Consider the following 25,431-nt stretch of genomic DNA (forward strand, 5'->3'; position numbering starts at 1 on the left):
AGTGCCAGAGGCAGAACACTTCTCATAAGCCAAATGTATCTACCATCGTTCAACATTTGCTCATCTCCTTTCTTCTAGCCACATATTGAGTCAGCAGGCTACACAGAACTAGAATTCAGCACCTGTATTTTAAACCCATCTAGGGACACATTTTGTTTAATTTCTTTGTATTAGACATTACAAACTGTCATTGCCAGTATGCTTATAATAATAAGCCTGTAATAGGTATAACTCAAAGCCAAACATTAAGATTAAAGCTGCATACAGCCTTGCTGTCCACCATTCACCAAGTGAAGCTATCCAAGCTATCATCATTTTAGACATATATATTCACTTTGTGGGCTTTTTTTCCCCCCAGATTTACACATCTCACAATTTCATAAACCAGACTGCAAAACATCCTGCATGAAGCACCCCATGGAGAGCTACACCTTTTTCAAACAAAGCCAGCTTTGTAAAATCATACTGCTGTTTGTAGGTACACATCTCTGTAACAAAAAGAAGTGTACAGAACTGAAATGCATGAATAAGCATTTCCCCTTTGTATTTGATGACAATGTACTTACTACATACCTGCATATATTGCTGCTTCTTTGATTATGTTTCTTATTTCCACATGGAAGAAGCAGTCTTAGTGAAAGTACAGTCTGCCTTTAAAGCCAGCCTAACAAATTACCAAAGCATGGTGCACAGCATTGCAAGAGTTTACGTTTGAGCCTCATTTGTAATCCTGAATGCTGCTTACAACAGAACTATGCACCAAACCAAACAACATTATTTTCTTAGTGCTTCACTAGTAAATAGCTTCATCTTGCTAGCTCCATTAGTGTGCCTGGAATCCAAGACTATGCTGATCACACAGTAAGCTGTTGTGGTAAGCCAGCCAGGGCTATCGTGACTGTTAGGACACAAAGAGACAAATCCCCTCTACATCATCCAGGTCCAAGCACATAATTCCAGCTCCCAATTCTCATGCTCCTATAGTTACAGTGAAAGCACCAATTGGGTTAAGGTAGTTAAAGAGCTAGTGGTGACAGCAGAAAGGATATAATTACACTACACTGTGCATCCTTAAATTCTGCTCAGATTTCATGCAGGAAAACCTCATTAAGACAATAAATTTATCCAGAATAAATTAGGGAAATAATTCATAGTCAGTAACTGTAAACATCTGCAGTTTTTAAACAAGTGCCTGAATGAGGGTGAAGTTAAAAGGAAGTAATGGACTTATTCCACTAAAAAGAAAATGCAGTTGCTTTTTCTTCTGACTTTTCTCCTGTGAGACTAGCACACATCCTGAATTCTTAAGATTTTCTGTGCTTCGCTACACTGTTATGTGGACATCAAGCTTAAAATTCCACCATTTGGATAAGTTAAAAATCCAGCTGCTTTCAGAGGATTTAGAAAAAGTAACAAGATTTGTCCTTCTGCTTGCATTTGGCAGATGCGTGTCTTCTTTTAATCTCAAATATGAAAACGACACCATGGTTAATTCTTTCATCATGTCTTGATCAGGGACAGCATGTCACCCTCAAAGGACTGGAATTTAAAACTATTTTTAAAAAGAAATTAGTAATGCAAACTCAAGAGTTTAAAAAAAAATAAAAATGTCTACAACCAAGCTCATGTAATTGAATATTACAAAATCTGCTATAAGAGACAAATTTTGCCACTTTGCCTTCCACATGGAATTTAAATTGTGTATTGTAAACATTGGAAAACTTCATCTGCTTGAGATTGTCTTATCTGAGGACTGCGATTTGCTTCAAAACTACAGACCTGCTCCAAACAAGACACTAATGAAGACACAACCAGAGTGGCTAAAGTGTACAGTTGTTTACATTTTAATTAATATCAAGATGCCACAGATCTTTGAAGGGTCTTTGTTTTATACATCACTTACAGCTTCCGGTCCTCAATCTGCTTTTTCATATCTCATAAGCTTGTAAAGCAACAAATCCCATTTGAGGTGGGGGGAAACTCTGACATAAAACCATAAACTATCCCTCCTTCCCCAATTGACAAGAACTTGTATTAAAGAGATGGATCAGAAAGTAAGTGCCCCATCAACTCTTCCTTTTATTGTAGACTGTCAGCCTCACAGCAAATACTACCAGTTCAATTAAAGGCATGGGAGGACACCTTTAGCAGGTCTAATCATGCTCTCCTTCAGTTACTGCTGTTCAGTCATTGCCAATAGCAGCTTTCATGTATATAGTACTCAATTCCCATACACTAGTAACAGCAAATATATTTACACATCTGACTTTATACGAAGAGTCATGATACATCATGTCATTTTGACAGGTGGGATCTCCTTAAGTGCAAGACACTATGAAAACAAGATGAGCTGATGAACCCCTGGCCTTGGAACATAGCTGGAACTCCATGTCCAACAGGAGCACAGCAACTCTTGATTACAGCTGTGTTAGAAGTTTCTGAATTGGTTCAAGAATTACACGGTCTGATCATGTGATATTTGCTATTTTTCTAGTTCCAGCTGAGGAAAAACTAAACAAACAAATGAAAGGAATGAGGAGAGAGAAAGAAGAGGAAGACAGAATGCTTACACTGAAGGAGACAGGAAATGCATCTATCACACTATGGCCAGCTAAATAGATGTAAATATTTTCAAATGTTACTTCAGTATGTAAGCAAATTCCTCAAGGAGGTTGTGTGACCAAATACAAGAAAAGACGGTCCAAACCCTTCTTTCTAAAAAGATATGGATATGATGCATGCTAAAAAATGTCCTGTTCTGCCTCTCCACCAAGAATTGTGGCTTCTCATAAAATTAATTTCTTAACAGCGAAGATAATCAACACATACTTCTATTTATTTGGACTCCTCAAGAACACCAGCTGAAGAAGATTAGGTTACATTAAACTGGCCCGGGAAAACAAAGTTTTAAAGACATTCCACCCAAACCCATGACCCACCTCCATAGCCCTGAATGAAGGCACGACACGAAATCGATGATCCCTTTTAGGAAATGCACACTAGACAGAGGGGCACTGGCAGCTGAAGACCACTACCACTGGCAATGCCATTCACCCTTTGTGAAATGTCATCTTTGCACACACCAAAGAGGTTTCCATCCACAAAAAAGGCACAAGGATCCTACTTCCTGAACAAATTCCATTCCTGGTCTTTGGCATACTAGGAATTAGATCACTGGGAAGAAGAAGGAATTTCAGATTAGTCTCAGCAGTGCTAAATACATAAACATCTTAAGAAATACAGCTGTGATTTCTCTATCAGAACGGACTCTAGCACTGTACCATCTCTGGTAGTCCACAGAATCCAACAACCCTGCCTGGAGCTTCTCAATTAATAACCTTTCATCAAATAATAAAAAAGTGTTGGGATCTCTGTGGATAAAAAAAAAAAAAAAAAAGTAAGTTTTCAAGCTAGAAAGGTTTTGTTTGTCTTAAGTAAATAAACAAAATGCTGAGTTTATAAAACCAGACTCAAAGGATGCAGATTAAAAAAAGTCCAAGAAAAGTCCATGGCACGTTTTGCATGTGACCTCATGCTGCATACTCCTCCAAGAATTGAGTAATACCCCTGATCTGATCTCTTTGGTTTCTATAAGCTTTCCCCATTTTTAAAGATTTCTGTTTCTGTTACATTTTACCTTTGAGACTAGTAGCACAAAGAATTGTATTCAAATACACAGAGACAAGGAGTAAAGAAAACAGCCCACTTGAGGGTTTGTTTGTGTTTTTAAAGAAACACGGAAAGGGGAAAACAACTGGCTGAAATACCAATTGTTAGACTAAACAAAAAGCATGAAATACAGAAAAATTATTTTCACAGAAGGCAGCCATTTAGCAAAGAAAGAAAAAAAAAAAATCAAAATATGGAGAAGACTGCTCCCCGAGTTTTCAATTATTATTTAAAAACTTGTAACTTAATGAAGTAACTTGCTGGCAACCAACACAAATCCTTAAAGCACATTATTGGACTTTTATCTATTCTAGTTTCCAGAGACCCAAAATTACTGATTTCCATCCTCAGCAATAAGTATCAACATTCTGGTTTTAAAGACAAGAGACTAGGATGACCTAATGGAGGATAGTCACTTTTGGAGACGGGACTCAGCAGTCAATGAAAACTCTCTTGACAGTCAACTGGGATTCCTACCTGAACTGCTTTCTGAAAGAACTGTCTAAATAAACTCTATTTCCCCAGAGTCAAAAATTATAGTGCTCCTAATATTAGAACATGTAATTCTCAACATTTGTGAAGATTAAATGCTGCAATTCTCTGTTTAAGAGAGAATTACAGTGTTAGCGCAAGGGCCATAAAAATTGACCCAATTAAAAGTCTGATGGGAAATAAAACGCTAACCTATCACATCCATTTTTGACCAAAGGAATGCAAAAAGATAAATTGAAATGTCATAATTTTGTTGCTGTAACCCTTAGGTATTCATCACCAACCCTCATCTGTTACATCTACAAACAGACAATGCTTTCTTTGGATCAGGAGCTGTGTTTTTCCATTTGTAGTGTAATGAATCCAGCAGTGTAGGTCCAGAAGAGACAAACAAGTGCTAAAGAGATGCGAAGAAATAATTCAACCCGATCACAGTCTAGGAACGCTCTGCTCAGGCTAGTAGGAATCAGTACCTCTGAAACCAAAGATACTTTCTCCAAGCCTACAGCTGTGGGGAAAAAAAAAAAAAAATCAACTAAGAGTTCCTGAAGCATCCTAGCCAAAATGACAGTTTTATGCCTGTGGATACTACACTTTAGGAGATTTGAATGTCAAAATCCGCTGTTTAGCCATTTAGTCTTAAATGTCAAATGAGAAAATCAGTTACACTAAGGAACTGATTTTAATCACCAAATCTTCCTTCTGAAAAACGTACTTAATTTAATTGCAGAACAGAGGCTATGGAACACTCCATTTCAGTGTTTAGCTGGGTGTGACAGCACACTAGCATAGCAGAATGCTGTGGAAAAGATCAGCAGTGATTTATTATTCACTAATTCCCATATCATCAGAACATCAACAAAAATTATCCTAAAGACAGTAAAACACTGACAGAAGGAAGCACTTCTTTCATATAATATGCAGTTAATTAGTAGATTTATTTATGTCAGTTGTTATAGAAGCCAGATGTATAGATGGGATCAAAAGCTATTAAGAGGTCTAACAGCATCCACAATCCCTTCCTTTGGAAGGAATACCAAAGCATCCTCTCCTTGGAAGCTGGAGATCAACACTGGAGCAAGAATTGCTTCACACTGGTGTACTTTTCCTCCTTCCCTGAACAAATCTAGGGAGCACTTTGAGACAAGACGCTGAGGCAGGTGAATCAAAGGATTTTTATCTTCCTGCAAAGGAAGCTCAACCCCTTCTGTTACAGTAGCAGATCTATTGCACAGGCAGCTGGAAGGGACCAAACCTTAGGGGAATAAATCCTACTTGGAAAACTCTCTCTCACTACCTGATAGCAAATCTTTAACCAGAACAGTTCACAACACCTTCCCTTTTCAGTTCCTTTGGTAACTTTGCAGGGGTAAGGGGGATAAAGGTTCCCCTTTAACCATTTCTTAGGAAGATCTGAACAACCTAGGAAGGAATAACAACATAACCCCTCTCAACCGAAGAAAAAGACTCTGGATATGGTAAGGGCTTTTTTTCTTTTTTTCCTTTATTTCTGAGCCGGACTGAAATTGAGAGGAAAACAACACTGGTTAGTGAATAAATTGCTTTAGATGGTACATAGAGGTGACCTCACAATTGGGGAATGTGGTTTAACAGAAGTTTTACAAAACACTGTATATAGTCATGAGGCTTTGAATCTTTCTCACTCTTCTTTCTGAAGTAGTAACCTAAAAAACAGCTATCTTCACTGACCCATATTGGAGACGGATACCATGAACTCAAATAGGCATCAGTTAGTCTAGTAAGTAACACACTGAAGTCTTAGGAAGAGGAAGATTACATATTGGGAGGAAAATGTTTCCTTCAGAAACCTTGCTGTAAATACAGAATATAACCTTGACCTGGAGGAACCTTTGCAAATACTGTGACTAAATCTGCCCTCGCAAAACTAACAAAAATCCAAACTGCTTTAGGGTAAATAATTAAGAATAGCCAGAACTGTTAACAGTAAGAACAGCTGCAGAGCCACCCAGACCAAAAAACGTCTCCCGTTTACTCCATACATTGTTCTAGTGAATGCTCTTCTGCTTACATAACTCTTTTTTTCACTTCGAAGAGGAGCTGCTGTCTGAAAAGGCCATCCAACCAACTTCCAAACTGCTACAGGTAACCACAATGACTCAGACAACAGAATAAAGTTTGTCTCAAAGAACTTAACAGCCCAATTAATCAGATCTTCCTTCACCTTATATCACCCCTAACTTCACTGAACATCAATACTACATGCGAAGGAGGTTATTCATGGCTCCCCAGAAGAGAAAGAAGTGGTATTCTAAGATGTTTGGTGCACAGGCTAAAGGAGAATGCCAAGGCTGAGAACTGAAATAGGTTTCACTTTTCAACAAGACAAATCCTATCCTCTCCTCCTTGTTAATTCACCAAAATAGCAACACTTCACAAAAATTACTGGCGTTCAGTAATAAAATAGAGCTTTGAATACTGCACAGAACAAGGTCTCTGACTCAAACATTCAAATGACACAACCGCCTTTGGGGATTTCTGCATTCAATGATGTAAAAAAAGGGTCACTAAAAGACAATAAAAAGGAGCAGGAGGAAGGCACTTGATGTTTTGCAGCTGTACAGGACACCATTCACATTTTTCAAGTCTTCAAGATAACCCTTTTTTAATGAGCCAGGGAGAAGATACTTCTAAGTAGGAATTAAAAGGTCTGAAATTAAGCAGAAGCATCCAAACACTTTCAATATGCAAATCAAAAACATTTTGTTTGTTGACTTTTCGATTTATCCTTCTTTAACAAACCAGAACAGATTGCATAGCAGACAAGGAAGAAATAGCACATACATGTTTGTCAGTTTTCTGTCCCTCCCTTTGTGGTACTGATTCTCGTTGCTGAGAGCAAGACTGGGGCTGCAGCAAGTGTCAGAAGTGGCATTTCTGCCTGTTTTCATTTCTGCTGTGAGCTCAGAAAGAATCACACGGGCTTCTGTGTAATGTAAGAGTGCAAAGTATTTAATAAGAGTTAATTGTTTGGTTTTCTCACAAAACAACTGAGAAAACCTTATCTGAGCCTCACAATTTAAACATCCATAACCTCAACCAAACCATCGTACAGCAACAGCTACAGGACATGCCTCATCAGATGCAGCTGTATGAGTATCCTTCCGGCTGCAAAGTAGCCTCCATCATGTTTTGTTCACTGCAGTGGGCATCACACAACACCAGCTCTCCCACCAGCCCCCGTCAGGTCCTTTAGAGTACTTCTGTGGCGCAGATTTGTCAACATGTCAGGAATGTCACGCATCCTCAAAGAAAAAGCATATTCGAATTTTATCACCTTAATCAAACCTTACCTTGTCCTTCAGTCCTAGAACAACTTCACACAGTAAAATAAAGAGATTTTTCTTAAGCAAGACCTACTGTCAGGTTTCCAGTCATAAGACTTGGAATAAAACAAGTAAAATAAAAACCATTTCTGGATTGTATTTATCAGGGTTCCTTCAGTCTCTCTCACCCAGTGTTCCTTTAACTTATCACCTCTGTAGAAAGCTAACAGACTGTGGTTTCACAGCATGTCACTACCTGGCAGATCACCAACCCCTCTTCCGCTAGGCAATTCCTCTCAAGCACAGCAATAAGATTTCCTGCTTTCTTTTAGCATAAATGAAATAATGTTTTCTTACCTAAGAGACTATTAAAAATTTTAATTGAATTAATTAAATAAAAAGTATTAAAAGATGTTAAAAGTATGCATTGGTTTTATTGTCCTTTCCCAACATACAAGAAATCTGTATGCATGTGTTCCACCAAACTCTTCCCTGCCTTGATGACCTACTATATATTCTTAAAATTTATAAATGGCATTCTTAGCACATACAGACAGCAAAGCCTTGACGTCTCTGGTCACATTACAGCAGTGTGGAAGACAAATTTAGAGGCAGACTGAGTAACGTGAGCTGTCTCTTCCCATACACTCCATTTACAAAACCTCCTCACAGCCAGCTACAGAAAAATATAAATTAGGAGCTGACAAGTAAGCTGTGTCTAGATACTGTAGCACGTGTTCTTTAGAGTGACATGTTTCAAGGCAGTCTTGATAAACAGCTGAACATTCCCTTGCTGGAATACATTTGATTTCCATTCAACCATTCGATGAGGATTCCCTAAAACATTTCAAAGGGGAAACAGAAGGGAAGTAGATTTCTCTTTGGAAGTGGAACCATGCTGGCCTGCAATAAGGGATCTGCATCAAGTCAGGCAGGTGCAGAAGAGTTGATGTTTGGTGATCACACACATGCCTCTGGGATTTCCAACAGAGGGGACTCCTGCATCAGTTTAATGATAAACTCACAACTGCTTTGATTCAGGATAAGCAGCAAGAAAATCACCTGTTTCCACAACGTGTGCATGACAAGTATCAAGAATACAATGATGAACATTAGCATTTGGCCAATTAGAATTAAAATGAGATTAATTTCTTTAATGGTCTTAATGCAGTATCTCTGACCTCTTTAACTGAAGTTTTGGGAATGATCTATGCTTACATAGCCCAATCCATTCAAATTTTCGTAAGTTATTCAGAGAACAAGAAGGTTTTCATGGGAGAACATTCAGTAACTAGAAATTTAACAAGCTTACCAGTGCAGAAGCTGGCCAAAACTAAAGCAATTTATCTCTGAGTTTCAGAACAGTTTTCTAAAGGAAGAACATTAAGCGTGGCTTTTTATATGCTCTTTTCCCAAGAGGATAAAGCAACAGGAGGGGCCCCATGTAATTTATGAGCTTAAAGATAATCCTTGAATTCGGTTTTGCTACTTAAGTAAATTTAGCCTTCTGTGAATGCAACAACTGTAAAAATTAATGCTCAAACAACAGTAAATACAACTTGTAAAGTTAACTAGTTGTAACTATATCCACCCCAGGAAAACATACATTTACTTAGGTTAACACTACTGTCATGAAGAACTACAGCAAAGTAAGCATTCCACCTTACAGATATGGAGTGGAAAAAAGAAATGAGTCTTTTCTTTATAGACTTAACAGGTTTTATGCAACTAATGTGGCTGGCTAAAGAGCACAAGATGTACAAACCCAGTCCTAAGAGGAACATATCAAAAAAGAAATCAAATCTCACGCATACCAGGCACTTTCATGGACAGTCACTTGGAGAACAAGCCCATCTAACAAAAAGTGTTTTCTCTTTAATATGCACAATAATTGGAAGTATATGTATTACTTTTTCTTTTCCCCACTTTTTTTTTCCTCTTTCTTTTTTTGATGGAAACTCATATTGGCCATTATGTTATTGTGCTCAGTGGCCATTATGCTATTGTGCTCAGAATCAAAAACGGGTTGAAAAGCTTATGAGTCATTCCTTTTTGCTTTTAAAATATTTGTACATCTACTTTCTGCCAAGAATATGGAGAACCCCTGGTGTCTGAAGATTAATATAAATGTCTAGCAGTCCAAAAAATCTTCAGCTACTTCTTCAGAAATTCTTGCAAGCACATCCAGACATACCAATCCTAAAACACATAAACCCAGGTAACTCTGCATGAATTTTTGTTGTCAGGATTAAGGAAAACACTTTTTTTTATCACCCAAACAGAACAAAACTCCATGTATCTACTGAACAATTCTTCCTCTTCTATAAATATATTATCACTGTTTTCCCTTACACTTTTGGTAAAACTGTTTTTCCATGAACATTTCTTTCTTATGAAACTAGACTTGTTGTGGCAAACAGTATAAAACTGCTCTAAACAATACCCAGCTATTCATATTTTTTACTTTACATTCTTTTCCCACATGGTTTGGTTCATAATTACTTCCAGCTTCAGGAAATGGGCCCTTTTAAAAGCATCAAACAGAAGTTTTTGACTTTGTTTGTATTTAACAAATCAAGTAATGAATCAGTTCTAAGTAGCCAGTAATTCTGACTTCTGCAGTCTTTATCTTCTTCATCAACTAAATTGTGTCTAACACAAGAATCCCAAAGCTAGGTAACAGAGCCTCATGTGAGAAGTCCTTAAAAGAATTCCAAAGGATCAAAATGGAAAAAAACTAAAATGAGCTAAGAAGAGTAAAACAAAAAACGTGGATCATAGTTACACCCCACCCAAACGTGGGAGGTTTGATGGATGAACAACAAACAGCTCAGTAATTGAATCGCTGTGAATAGCTAGGGTTCATATTTGAAGTACTCAAACAATTAGTATAGATTGGAAGAGATTAGGTAGAAGGACACGAATTAAAAGTCAAAGAAAAATCTGAAAGAGAAATAAATAACGAACTGCCAGAAGAATACCAATGTCAAAGTATGCTAAGCCTCAAAATAATCTTTCAGAAAAAGCTACTGGACACTCTTGCTTGTGATGGTCAGAATCCCTCCACTTAGCCCATGAGACACACTCTTACTCCTGTCTAAGCAGGATGGGAGATCATTGGGATTTCTCACTTCTCCCCCCACCCCCAGGATCACAGGAATATAAGAAGATAAATGGGAAGGAAGACAGGGAAGAAAGAAACCCCACAGCAGTAGGCACAGGGAAAGTCCAGCATTCCAACACATTTATTGCTTATTTTTACAGTGCTTAATGGCAAAGTACCACACATAGACACAGTGTTAAAGAAACCTCCCACCCCAGAAACAAAATAAGGGGAAGGGGCTCTCCTTCAGTTCTTAATTATTAAAGCTCTGAAGTAAAGAAATTTCAACAAACAGAAGTAACCCAATCTGTGTGTTTCCTTAGCACAAACTCCCTCCATTTTTACAGTCTTTTCAAAGTCTAGATCAGGTTTCGTTTGAGTTTGAAGGGTGAAGGTTGTTATTTCTGGCTTCTTTCCCTCCACCCTCACACTCCCCCACCCTCCCCAAAGACTCAATTTCTTTGTCTTTTCTTTTAAAAGCAAAGTTTGAAATTATTATCAATATTCAAAAAAATCTTTGTTGCACCTCCCGAATCTACTCTATAATATTGGAAAAAACCATGTAAATCATGAACACAGTATCACAAAATGGATAGCAAAGCACAGAGCCCACAGGAAAAAACATTCCTCCTTTTAAATACTGCCTAAAAATTTCCAAAGTGCACAAATAAAATATATTCTATATATTGTATAAATACAGTGTATTAACTATGTTAGTAGTATGTTATTGTGGTCAACCATACCAATTTTACAGTCTTTTTTCTAAGTGAGAGGGCTAGCAATTTTTTTTGCCTGTTTTTACCTTTTTCTCAAGTCAACACATCATACCCACTTTATCTTTTCGTTTAGGTGAAGAATTATTTCAGTAAGATTAAGCACATCTTCTAACATTTTCAAAACTTTATGGAGGGATTGATTCTTCCACAGTCAAAGCCAAACCCTGGGATGCTTCCCCCACCATTCAGCAACTGAGATTTTAACATCCAAGCCTTTGAGCTGACTGTGGCAGCAGGTGAAAAGATCCACCATCACCTAAGGGGAGCTTTTTTTATGGCTGCTGTTTAAAAGCATCAAAACACTAATATAACTGCTAAAATACCTTTGAAAATAGCATTTGAATGATAAGTTTGAAACAATGATAGAAGTAGCAGTGAATAGCTTCCATCTCACTGAATAAATGGAATGCCAGGAGAGTATGGAAAGCTAGTACAGAAGCACGATGGCAACAACATGACAGGGAAGCCCCCAGATCATGAGTTATTACAAAAAAGGAGCTTTTCACATGTGCAAGACAAGTGAATCTACACTTGTAACCTGCCAAGCATACTCAGAGTAATCATTAAGGTCACTAACCCAGCTTTCAGAGTGTAGTAAGTGATCCCCTCCAGGTATTAAGACCTGTGAATTGCACTATATATTTTGTGTAAGTATTTTTCTTACACAACCAGTAAATGTTGGATTTTATTCTTAAAGATTTTAAAACAGTCTGTGGCTCTGCTGCTTGGGAAACCTCCTTACCTGGTAGAACTGATTGAACTGGCCTGTTTCTGTACTTTGCATATATTTAGTGTTGGTATTTTATTTTTTTTGATGATGTTATGGTAGGTACAAGCATAAATAAAAGATAAACTCCTCTTGCAAGAGGTCTTTTTCACTAATCTGGTCTTGAGGAGCCCTAGGTCTCATTTTGACTAAAGAACTTAATAAACTATGTTGCCTACAGATGTCATCAGCTTTTCATTCACCCTGTATTTCATTATCAATCTCCACCTGGATACCAACCTACTTTTAAAAAGTTGAAAGGATAACCTAAGCACAGGCAGCAGAAAGGAAGTATCTTTCTTCTTGATACTTTTCTTTCTGACAAGCTCAGAGCAACAAGACCTCTGGTCAGAACTGGTCATTTCCACATAGCATCTGCACAATATCTTTAGAAATGGCCATTCCTTTCCAGGTTAACTTTCTGGCCATACCACGCTCCCTAATGCTGTAGCAAATCATGCATCAGACATACAGTTCCCACAGAAAACACTTATCAAGTGCTTCTGACAGATTTTTCTTTACAAAAAGAAAGAATCTGGTTTCATTACCGTTTCCCTGAACTCAAAGAGAACCAGTGAACTGAATCATTCCATAGTTGTATCTACAACAGGATGTATTATACCTGAATAACATGCCATGAGCATCTATGGAGTAGAAGACACTATTCATGTAATACATGAAAAATTAAAGATGCAAAGGTAAATGGGCACATTACTATTTATTCAGATAAATACTTCCCTCTTATAACATCATTTAGAATGCAAGTAGGAGCACTCTAAATTTTAATGCAGACCTACCTTTGCAGAAAATGTTAGATCTCCAGGTCATTAATTTAAATGACACCCAGTAACAGCCAGGAACGGATTTTGAGCAAATGAAAGATTAAGGGAAAAAGAGAGAGAAACCTAACTGTTGCCCCAAGTGCTTCAAGTCACGTATGATTCTCACATGCTGTGAATTAAGTGAACCCTATGAAGTTATGATCTATGGCAAAATTCCACCAGAATGATTATATCACAACAACAGCCATAATTAAATTATTTCTGCCAATAAAGTCATCAACGCAGAACATATTACACCCCTTTCAACTCTAAGCAGGTTGTTTTTTTTTAACCAGGCAATACTTTTACAATGGTACTATCTTGACCGAGTTGCAGAAACTATTTTTAACCTCCAAATTTCCCTGGATTCAGTGTATACTTAGAAAAAGTGTTTGGTACCTTGACTATACATGCTGAACTTGTGGAACAGCAGCGCATTCCTCTGGTCTGTCACCCATTTTTCATTCAAAATTTATTATATTTTATGGTATTTTCAGCTTTTTTCCTGGCTTCCCTGCTACTGAAAAAATGTAATCATATAATAATTCAGACTGGAAGAGAACACTACAGGTCATCAGGTCTATTCTCAAACCAGGGCCACTTTACTTCCACAGGATAAACAAGCAAACACACAGACAAATAACAAAATATAAAGGAAAACAAAATATCCCAAACAACCTAGAACCAACAAAGGACAATTACAGTAAAAAAAAAACACCAAACAAACAAGTTATTTCACCTATGTATAATACTTGCTTTCTTTGCTCCTTAACGTCATAGTGTTTATTTTGATGATACTGATTTTATTACAGGCCTTTCCAGAAGCTAACTTTCTGGCTTTGAAAAGCAAACATACACACTTAGGGTGCTATGTAAGTACCTTTTTAAGTGGTCAACAGAATCTTTCTTCAATTAAAAAAATAATTAGAGAGCTTTTATCACAGGGAAGTTTTAATAAAAAAAAAAAATAGGATTTTAGAAGCCCTCCAGCAGGTAAAAACTTCACTTGGCCTCAAACTGAAGTCTAAGAAGGAGCAGGCCAAGTCTCAGAGAGATGTAATTGAAACAGATAAGTCAGGAAAGAGGAAAAAAAAGGAGGCATGAGGGGAAGGAAGACTCAAGAGGATTGCTAAAAGCAACAAAGAAAAGGACAAGTAAAAACAGAAGGAAGAATAGGAAACGCAAGGCTGAAACCTTGGTTTGGATGCAGAACAGGCTGGTATCCAAAGCTGGTATGCCAAAAGTGTGTGGACAGTCAATGGGTGTGTTCAGTAACTCAGACATTACAAAATATGTAGTCTGGAAAAAAAAAAAAACAAAAATCAGACTACTTAAAAACTTTAAAAAAATATTCCCTTACCAAGACCAAGACATTCATTCAAAGGTCACCCATTTCACAACTTTTGCTTTTACGTCTACATGCATAAATTGAATATATCATCTCATCCCAGTGTTGTAAGGTACATACACTGTTGCCTCTAAATCACAAGAAAGTCCCAGTACAGAAAATATAATAAAGAAAATTGGTAAATATGCAACCAGCATGGGCTCCAGACACCATACAACAAAAATGGCACAGAACACTAATAAGACCAGAAAAAAACCTTGACCAGCTATTCATGCAGTAAACACCATCCTTCCTGAACACTGAACAAGAACATGCTCTTCTACAGTACTTTTTTTTCAGGTAAATTACTAGAGTTGAGTTTATGTACCCAGATGCATCTGTAAAAGAAACTCCTACCTAAAGACTTTCTCATTTCCTGCACACAGCAGTTCCCAACACATTTACAAGGCTTTTATTTCATTATGGAAGCTCCTAAGCTACTCAGCAAGACTAAACACAAAACTTCAATGTTACACCCTGTAAGTACAACAAACCTTTCTGAACATTAAGAACAGTTTTTATAGTAACGCTTTTATATCAACATTATACAGGGGCTGCATCCTCAAGTCATTCAAAGCCACTAGATTGCTTCAGTGCCTTTTTAAGCAGTGGAGTCAGAAGGGTTTTAGTAGCCTTTTTGCTCCCGGTACCAAGATTTCCACAAGGGTGTTGACCTCAGAAACAGAGTCGCTAGTGACCCCTAGTGTTAAATTCAGTCTGAATTTGACTGATTTGTGGCAACAAGCGTGACAAGTATCCTCCTTCAGCACTTCGCTGTTCTTCTGACTTAGCAAATGGTCACTACCTTGTGAGGAGGTTCTTTCTGCTCCAGTTTATGAACAAAAATAGCAGCACCCATTTTTAAAGGAACAAGCGGAAAGGAAATAAAAACGTCTAAGCATCACATCAGTAAATCAGACCAACATTCTTCCCGCTTTCAAATGGTTAATGCATTTTTCCTCATTTGGAAGACTAAGAGAAGGAGATCTAGATCAGACTGACAGTCATGGCTTCAGGTGGACATTTATAGCCTCTTGATCAGTCATTATGCAATTAACAGTGAACAATAATCCAAGCTGGCCGGCAAAGCCTAGTGTAAGGAAAGAAGTCATAATTGCCACGTTGCTGCAGAACTTTGCTGTCCCAGGTAGAAGTGTACGGTCCAGTGACCCAACTGTCCAGGTGACATAAGATTTGCTTATAACAGAAACAAAGAAGAGTCCTCCTGTTCTACTTACAATTTTGAGTCCAGGTTCAGGAGAAAGCCCAGTTTGTCATACTCTGGAAAACAAAAGCAAGGGACACATTATCATAAAAACTGTAAGTGTCTCCTCTGCAAAAGGCACCAAACCCAAAAAGCAGCAAGTCCTTACAGAAGGGCAATGATTATTTCTAATTGAAAATAACTATATCAAAAATTTCTAGTCACTAGCAGCTGTTAGCCCACATTGTTACTTTAAGGTATTCCCAAATGAACATTTCTGAATCCCCAAAAAATACTAAAGCAAGAGAACACATTGGTAATCATTAATTTAGAAATCACTAGAATTAACCAAGATATTTAAAAAGCATTACTGAAACCACACATGCAGTGGCATACAAAGTTTTCCTGCCTACAGTATAAATCATTTTCCCAGTAATTTCTATGACAAAGCCTCCTTCTAGGTCCAGACATGGTACAGCTTTAAAGTTTTCTTGATTCCTTGTCTATTCCAACCCACGACTTTGTAATTGAGCAGCCCTTCTTCAAAATAAAATAATTCATGGTGGCAAAAATGCTTCAAGCGCAGGTGATGTTCAACATGAAGCTGCAAAGTCAGTTTATGCCATAAACAGGTAACAGCTACAGAAACAAAGTTAACACTCAGAAAAACTGTAATTCCAGTATAAAGTAAGCATTGCATTCAGCATCTTTGATTACATTGTGATCTTGCAAATCAAATACTTGATACAAAAAAAAAACCTATTAGAATTCACATGAGATACATACAGAAAATGAAAAGGTGTAGTGCCCTTCTCGCATTGTTAAGCTCAGGGACCTCCTCATGCTGAGGACCACAGAGTCTCGCTACCATACAATAAAAAAAAACAAACAATACAAACAGAATTAAAAGATAATCCCTCCAGAGCTTAAGCATCAGGATGTATTAAAAGTAAGCAGAAAAAACACTCCCCTAGCCTTTAAGAAAGAACTCAGTGGAAATAGAGATGTTTGCTTTCCTTATGGAACACCACAAGAAGTTCTGCTGCAGTAGTTTACCTAAGAAGATCACAAGCTTTTCGTGCTATCACTTACCAGCAGAATAGGAAAGCCTTAACATGTACCTAAGACAAAGTGACTGCAGCAGATAGGTCAGTGTAAACCATGCCATTAGCTTCAATCCCATTAAGATGTAATTCCTGAGCCAAGGGAAATATTATGTTTTACATAACTTAGTAAGAGAAGTTGCAGAACATGTGCGCACTTGATACTGGCACATACTGCCCATCCTCTGCCAGCACCTGCATGCCACCCACCATCCCTGTTGTACTTGGAAAGCTAGAAATGCACCTGTACATCTCCTCTACCTTCCATGTAATGACAGTTGCAATTTCCCCCATATCCTGCTTTCCTCATAACTTCCTCCCAGTTTATTCCTCCTACAAGAAATTATTTCCTGTCCAACTTACCTCCTCCGCATACAGGATGGTGGATAGAAAGTTATCCATTCCAGAAAAACAAATATGCCTTTAATTTTTATTAACCCTTCCTCCTCCCCAAAACATCACCCATACCAAGCAAGCTGCAACAGACATTATTTTTATTTTTATTGTATTTATTTATTTATTTATTAACATCTACAGCCACTGACCCACCTGCCATTCGTGTTATCCAATTCGAGCTAACATTCCCTTCTTCCCAACAGGAAATATAAGAAGAAATGCAATAAGATACATCACCTCATAACTACAACAACATCCTGGGCTTTCTACTAACGCAGCACTTTATGAGCTTTGCAAGCAAAGCACCAGAAAACACACACATACTACACACTAAGTGCCACAGATGACATACCTCCATTGCAATGTTTTGTAAGATTCATCTTCTGTTTGTGACATGCATTTCACCTTCCCATGGTTTTAAGTGGTTACTTTTGATGTTCTCTGATGATTACTAACAGAGGTATAAAGCAATCTTGTAAAATTAAGTATGTCAACTATCTTGCAACAGGCACTTCCAAAATCAGCATAACAAAACAAAATAGCATTTATGGTTTCAAACCAGATGCACATGTCTGTTCTTGATTTTCAGTCGGGTGGAAATTATCCTTTCAGGCTGTAACATCAAACCAGAAGCATCTATGCTCCTTCCTCTTGCTGGCTGGTGAAACATGCAAACTGCTTCAGGCAGAGGAATGCTGCCCTCCTCATGAGCCATCTCACGCTCATTGACACTTCTGGAAGCTTCAGCGTTACTGGCTTGGAAATTCATCTCCATCACACACTGCTCCCCCCAAGAAAGACAACTAGGAGTGTTAAAGTTACAGATTCAAAGTTAGCTTCCATTTTAGCTAAAATCAGTCTTGTTATGGACTTCCAATGCCATTTAGCTGTATCACTATGAATAAAGGGGCCAGAAGTCACTGCAACCCACATGCTGGCTGGAAGCAGTCTGGATTCACAAAAGGCAGATAAACCCCCCAGTACCTGGACAAAGCCAGACGCACATGGCCCAGCTGCCGGAAAAGGCAATCCTTGTCTGAAGTTATGTATTTAATTTAAAACAAAACACAGATCCACTAAATCCAAGGCGAGTACAAGTGAATCTGAAATGCAGTATGGTCATGGTGTGATGATTACAGGAGATGATCTCACAGCTTACTGCTAGAGAAAGGGGCAATCCCATTCCTCCTGCCCTTTCTTGCCTTGAAAATACTGGCTGCAAGAGCCTACATTGGCACTCGTGTAACTTCTCTGCGACCTAACCTACAGGTTACTTTCACCTTCCACGGGCTTAGTTTAAAGCCTTACTCACCAAGTTAACCAGCAGATACACAAAAACATTTCTTCTCTTTTTCAAGCAGTGGGATTAAGAACTGCTAAAATATTGGAGAAAACAAGAACAAAATAGCTAAAGAGAACAAGGAAGAAATACTCCAGCATCTCCAAAAAGAACTAGCTTGGACTAGCTTGCTGTGTTAACTGTGGTCTGCTGTTGGCCTCTGCCAGCATCATTTTTACCTGGTTGGCAGGTCTGATCCAGCTCAGGCCATGTCTGACCCACTGGTCTCCAAACAAGGCATTTATATGGCTGTGTGGAATAGGATTATTTTTTTTTAAGCCAAAAATGCATAAAATTATTAATGAACTTATTTTGCGTTCATTAAAAACATCATGGAAGAATCTGAAGAAGGCTTTACATTTTCAGCCCATAAGAGACTGAAAGGTCCATGAGGGGTAAAAGCAACAGTATAAAAAGAGAGCAAGGCAATCTAAGGACCAAACTCACTTGTGCTGGGAAACCACAGATCTCAGCTGACAATGTGGTACAGTAGTGTACAGAAGCACAGAAAGGAATGAACATGGGAAATAGAAGTTTCATCATGACCCATAAGAACAAGAGGTCTTCCTGGGTCAGAAATAAAATGCATTTCTACGTTTCCAGAAAGATCAGAATTGAGTAAGAATCTAATAACTGACACCAATTTCATAAGAAAGCATGTAATTAGGGTTATAAGAACAGAAGTACAGCCAAGAAGCAATTTCTATGAGTGAAGCAAATCATGTGCCAAATACTACGCTGGCATTAGAATAGAAACTTCTCTCAAGTATCCAACAGAAATCCAGCTACCAGGCAGCAAGTGAGAAATGCATTGTCCCATGTCTGCAAATTCCATACAGACTACTCAAAAAGCCATCAAGCACAGTGTATAGTACCTATCATGTTTTAAAACTGTATTTTGCATCTGCAGCCAGTATATCTACATACAACAGGCAAAATTTTCCCCTACTAATTTTATGCTACTAATACAAAGTCAACAGTTCAGGAATTAACTTGGCTTATTGGTTTTAGCCTTTCAAACTATCCATAACTTATTTCTCTGATGCCTTGAGTACTATTCCTTTAGCAGCTGGCTACTTGGAAGGACAATATAAATAACTTCACCCACAGAAACAGAAAATTAATTTAAGCTTCTTTTAAAAGATGGGCTATATGTGGTTCTAGTTCTCGCAGTGTTTAACTGTTAATTGCAAGTACAGGATGGAAGGCAGAGGGTTCAACTTCAGCTATTTTCTTCAAAATGTTTGTGTTTGTCAAAGAAAGCAGTATGACACTCAAGAGACAGGAGTACTATCAAGAACAGGTCAGACCACCCTGCTACATTTCATCCTGTCCAGTGAAGTTTGTATAGCTGGAGAAGCAAAGAGGCAGAGGAGCCTGTAGAATTACATGGAGCGGGGAAGGGAGTGTAAGCAATGAAGTAGATAGCATGTGGTTAATCCTCATTATGAGTGGAGAGCTGGAAATAGGCTCTGCAGTGCATACTTGCAGCTGCTGTACACAAATCAGACAATACTAAACACTGCTGAATATGAGGGGAGATGAGGGAGGCCATGAGGGGTGAAGGGCAGCCATGAGAGGAGATCATGAGGTGAAAGGAGGGGCAGCCATGAGGGAAGACAAGGGGTGGCCATGGGGGGGGAAAAAGGGTGATTGTGAGGGGAGATCATGAGGGGAGAGAGGGGGCAGCCATGAGGGGAGATCATGAAGGGAAAGGAGGGGTGCCATGAGGGGAGATTGTGAGGGGAGAGAAGGGGTGGCCATGAGGGGTGAAGGGCAGTTGTGAGGGGAAAGGAGGGGCAGCTATGAGGAAAGATCATGAGGGAGAGAAGGGGCAGTCATGAGGGGAGATTGTGAGGTAGAAGGAGGAACAGGCATGAGGGGGCATCATGAGGGGAGAGGAGGGGCAGCCATAAGGGATAAAGGGCAGTCATAACGGGAGATTATGAGAGGAGAGGATGGACAGCCATGAGGGGAGATCATAGGAGGAGAGGAGGGGTGGCCATCATGAGGGGAAAAGAGGGGCGGCCATGAGGGAAGATGGTGAGCAAGAGAAGGGGCAGTCATGAGAGGAGACCATGAGGGGAAATGAGAGGCAGCCATGAGGAAAGATCATGAGGGAGAGAAGGGACAGTCATGATGAGAGATTGTGAGAGGAGATGAGAGGTGGCCATGAGGGGTGAATGGTGGTTGTGAGGAGAGATCATGAGTGGGGAGGGAGGGCAGCCATGAGGGGAGATCATAAAGAGAAAGGAGGGGTGGCCATGAGGGTTGAGGGACGACTGTGACGGGAGATCATGAAGGGAGAGTAAGGTCGGCCATGAAGGAAGATCTTGAGGGGAAATGAGGGGCGGCCGTGAGGGAAAGACAGGGCAGTCATGAGGGGAGACTGTGAAAAGGAAGGAGGGGTGTCTATGAAGGGAGATCATGAGGGGAGAGGAAGAGCAGCCATGAGGGGAGATTGTGAGGGGGGAGGAGGGGTGGCCATGAGGGGAGATTGTGAGGGGGGAGGAGGGGTGGCCATGAGGGTAGATCATGAGGGGAAGATGAGGCACGGCCATGAGGGGAGAGCATGAGTGGAAAGCAGGGGCAGCTGTGCGCTGTGAGGGGTGGCGGGGGTAGGGGTGGCAGCCATACAGTGTGGGCAACTGTGAGGGGCAGATGGGGGGTGGCTATGAGTGGTGATCATGAGGGGCAGCCATAAGGAGAGATCTTGAAGGGAGATCAGTTTGCCCTGAGTGATGTGGTTTAGTGGTGGGCTTGGCAGTCCTGGGGTAATGGTTGGACTTGGTGATCTTAAAGGTCTATTCCAACCTAGTTGATTCTATGATTCTATGATCAACTGAAAAGAACAAAAGAAAGATTTTCTTCCAGGGTTAAAAAATATCACTTAGGATTACTGAGCAACAATAAAAGTACTGGACAAACAAGAACTTAATATTGCATCCTTCCCTTAGGATTTTCACTGTAACCTCTTCAGTGATAGAACTTGCTGATGAAAGCAGTATTTCCTGAGGCTGGATAACTGGGCAGGAGGCAAAGGCTGCAAAGCCAGAAGAGGTAGAGCTGACCCCCCCCCGGGCTCCTCACCACTGTCCGGCATAAACAGCAAGCTTGTCTATGTTCCAGCTTCCTCCTCACCCCCATTCACTCTTTTGCATTTAAGTTTAATGCCTTTTTCTCCAGGTTGTCCAAGTGACATCAGGGAGAACTCCAACTGTACTGGTAAGTTGGGGTTTAGGGTTCTTGGTGACCAAAACCCTAGACCAGTTCTTGGTGCTCTTCCCTGCTCAGTAAAAATACACAGAAGCAGCAGAAGTGACATCTGTAGACTAGCACTGGAAGCATGCCTCCCCAGTCCATGTCTGCATAGCACTATCTACCCATCTGACATTCCCACCATGTGTGTAAAAAACTGATTCTTGAACAACTTCTAATGTAGCCTCACATTAAAGAAAGCTTTAGCTTTCTTTTTTTCTGGGAAGCAAAAGAACTTCATCAACACTATTACTCTGTCAACAAAACATGGAATTTCACATCTAAGAATGTTCACAGACTGTACAACTGATCTAAAAACACTATTCCTGCTACACCAAGCTCAATATTCATTTTCCAGACACTGCACCTGATGACAACAGCCATATCTGATGGGAATGGATACACCAGGCACTATCAGCACAGCTGAAACACAAACCTCTGAGTTCTAAGTGGTGAAAGGAGAAATCTGTCTCCAGTCACAAACCCCTGCATGCCCTGGTAACACTGACAATCATGAGGGTACTACTTACTGATGCAGATTTAGCAGCGAAAGGAAGTAATTTCCAGCTCTATACATTCAAGGTGGTTCCCCCCGCCTGTAATTCCTGACTGGGGCCCCCAAAGACATCTGGCCCAGCTTTACAGCCTGAGGAAAGCAATCCACCAGAGGGGTCTCCTTCATTAGACACTGCAACTACATTATTCATCCCCTAGGCACAGAAAGAATAAAAAACAACCCCTTGATGATAGTGCTGTACGGGTCAGGAAGGTCTTTCACCTCCTTGTCTTACCTCCAATATAGGTATATTAGAACAAAAAAACCAACCAAACAAAAAAAAGGAGGCCATTCTAGCATACTACATTTTTTAAGGCTCTGGCTGCCTTAACATTTACTACAAAACCCCTCACAAATTGCTTCCTAATAAAACTATAGCAACCTCCAACAGTAGAAAAGCAACTGACTGTTTTAAAGCTGACTTTATGAAAGACTGTAACAGGAAGATGAAAAATTCTCTCCTATGAACTGCATATGACTCCCTTTTTCTTTTCCCAGGGAGTCATCTGTTTAAAGCCAGTCTGCAACCCTTTCCAAACAGTTGTTTCATTTACTACCACATATCCACTCAGCTAATGCACTTAATGCTGCCCTACTGCATCTTCCGGCATATTCTTTATTTTAGAAATTGTATCGTATTTCCTAATAAAAGTCAAGAACAATATTAACAGAACAGTAATCTACATTGGCTTTTAGTGACATACAAGAGGTACTGATTTGATGCAGAGATATGCCACATGATAGAGAAAAATCCCATTAAAATACTTTCATTTCAAGATATTCTTTAAGTCACCTCTTGGCATTTGCACCTCAACTCATTCACAGCTGTATTTTCAGCTGGAGGAATAGAGCGTTAATAAGAAGATAGATGATGACGATACTGAATGTGCTGGCAAAGGTATGTAAGGACTATGCAACCAATACATGACAGTCACTGGCAAAGATTCAAGCAGCTCCCACAGTCCACAGCTCAAAGAAATAAAGAATGAAGTAGAACTTCATTAATCAAGAGTGAGAATAACAAAGCCACTAAAATGAAGAGAAAAAAATACATAATCTATCCCATTTATTTTCTGTTTTATTGGAATGCAGAAAAATGCAACATAAGTTCACCTCTCCTTTTCCGTCACTACCACATAGCAACAAGACAGTCAGATAATCAACTTAAGGGAAAAAAACCCTCAACTCGAAAACCCCAACAAATTAGAACCACATCAGCTCCAAATGTAAGTTTAAATTGTTTTTCGCAAACCAAGATGATCTACCAGAGCCTCACAAACTCTATTAACATATCTAAATTAAATACCACTAACCTAGAACCTGGGAAAGATCATACTTTGTAATTGTAGCCACCTACATTGCCAGATTCTCATCAATAAAGCCAAAAAACAGCAGTGTTTTTCTCTCATGCTAGGAATCTGTCACTGTTCTATCAATCTGATATCTGACAATTTCGGTTGTATTCCTTTTCCTGGCCTCCATCCAAAACACAGGGAAGTAGTCACGAAATTCACTCTGGAGCTGAGACAGACACAGGTTTCTTCTCACCTTTCACAAAATTATTATCTGAGCATCTTTGGCAGCTGAAGGAAACATAATGTTTCCTTCATAGTTCTCACAGCTTCTCCCACAATGGTTAAGGACTTTAGCGTAAGGGATTACCAACAGCAAACTCCTAAATAAGCAGAGATTTAATCTCTCAGATGGTTACTCCACTACCACTGTGAACTCAGCATCTGGAAGCATGGTCATGCATGGGGGCTTTCACAAGTAGAATCATAGAATAGTTAGGGTTGGAAAGGACCTTAAGATCAGCAAGTTCCAATCCCCCTCCCATGGGCAGGGACACCTCACACTAAACCATCTCACCCAAGGCTCTGTCCAACCTGGCCTTGAATACCACCAGAGATGGAGCATTCACAGCTTCCTTGGGCAATGCATTCCAGTGCCTCATCACCCTCACAGTAAAGAACTTCCTCCTTATATCCAATCTAAACTTCCCCTGTTTAAGTTTCAACCCGTTACCCCTTGTCCTATCAGTACAGTCCCTAATGAAGAGTCCCTCCCCAGCACCCTTATATGAGCCACAGCAAATATGCTACTCAAAAACAAATTTCAGAAGCTCCATTTTCTCTGCATAAGTCAAGCTGAACTTTTCATAAGGGTTAAAAATTAAATTGAAAAATGCAACAAAGTTAAAATATTCAAACAATTTGAGCAAGACTTAGATAACGGTTACTTGATATGTTAAAACTATCATGTTTTAAGCCTGCAGTGAGAACAACTGCTATACAACCAGTGGCCAGTACTGCAATTAAACACGTCTCCAACAGCGTAAGCCTACAGCCATAAGGTAGTTAGAACTTCAATATTTCCAGCAAGCACATTAAGAGATGGGAAAGTTGCACATTCAATGCACAATATCCCAATGAGGCTTGGAGAAGAAAAACTTAACTTGCTTGTTCTCAGACACAGGAGGTAGAAAAAAAGTCTCACACAAAAATAGCAGGGGCATAAATCTGTCTTTCAAGGTCCAATGTTTTTGATTTACTAGCAACAAAGTAAAACAACTGGGAGGAGAGCAGGGGGGGCGGGAAAGAGTACTAGCTGTCTATGACAAGCAAATGAAATCTAGGCCTTCTCAAACACCCTGTGCCCTGCTTAATGCTGCCCAAGTTCAGGGCATGACACCCTCCTTTCTTAAATGATTTCAGCTGAAACACTGGCCTAGACCTCACACCAAACATTTATCTTTGCTGCTCAAACTTTGTCTTTCAAGGGAAGGAGCAGTCGTGAACAGAATCACAAAAACATCTGGACTCTAAAGGGCTCAACCACAGCATGAACCTCAGACAGTTCAGTCTCACTTCAAGCACATTTGATTCTCCTGTCCTCCAATCCATGAAGCAGTACTTTAAGGCTCCATAGCTAGATGATCTTCTGAACACTTAGTTCCGAAAGTTTATCCAAAAGAACCTAGACAGTGTCATTAATCGGAGATACATAAGGACAGATTTCCAGCCTCTCTGAAAACTGACATTTGCATGTGGGACAGAGTTAAGGGGAAAACCAAGATAAGGTCAAACAGTCAATTCAAACAAAACACAGAAACTGCAACAAGATACCGCCCTTCACATAGCATGATTAACAATTAAAAAAGAGCAATTCTAAGAAGCTGTTTAATATACAAATACAAGTCAATGAGTACTAGTTTTATGCAGCATAAAATCTTAACAGGGAGACTATTACAGCTGTT

General features: G+C 39.4%; 1 protein-coding gene across 8 annotated transcripts in view; it reads right to left on the reverse strand.

Annotated features, from left to right (window-relative positions):
• The window catches only part of ST3GAL3 (ST3 beta-galactoside alpha-2,3-sialyltransferase 3), a 188,195-nt gene that overhangs the window by 118,842 nt on the left and 43,922 nt on the right, over positions 1–25,431 (reverse strand). For 6 of the 8 annotated variants that reach the window (XM_061451466.1, XM_061451467.1, XM_061451472.1 and 3 more), the window contains one exon: positions 15,558–15,600. The exons of the other annotated variants lie outside the window; for them this stretch is intronic. In XM_061451466.1, coding sequence (XP_061307450.1) covers positions 15,558–15,600 — 43 coding nt within the window. The remainder of the gene's footprint in view (positions 1–15,557; positions 15,601–25,431) is intronic. 8 annotated transcript variants of the gene reach the window in all.

Source organism: Pezoporus flaviventris, unplaced genomic scaffold (assembly GCF_033815535.1).
Source record: "Pezoporus flaviventris isolate CSIRO_AGI_PZ_B2104156 unplaced genomic scaffold, CSIRO_AGI_Pfla_v1 ptg000013l, whole genome shotgun sequence".
Lineage (NCBI taxonomy): Eukaryota > Metazoa > Chordata > Aves > Psittaciformes > Psittacidae > Pezoporus > Pezoporus flaviventris.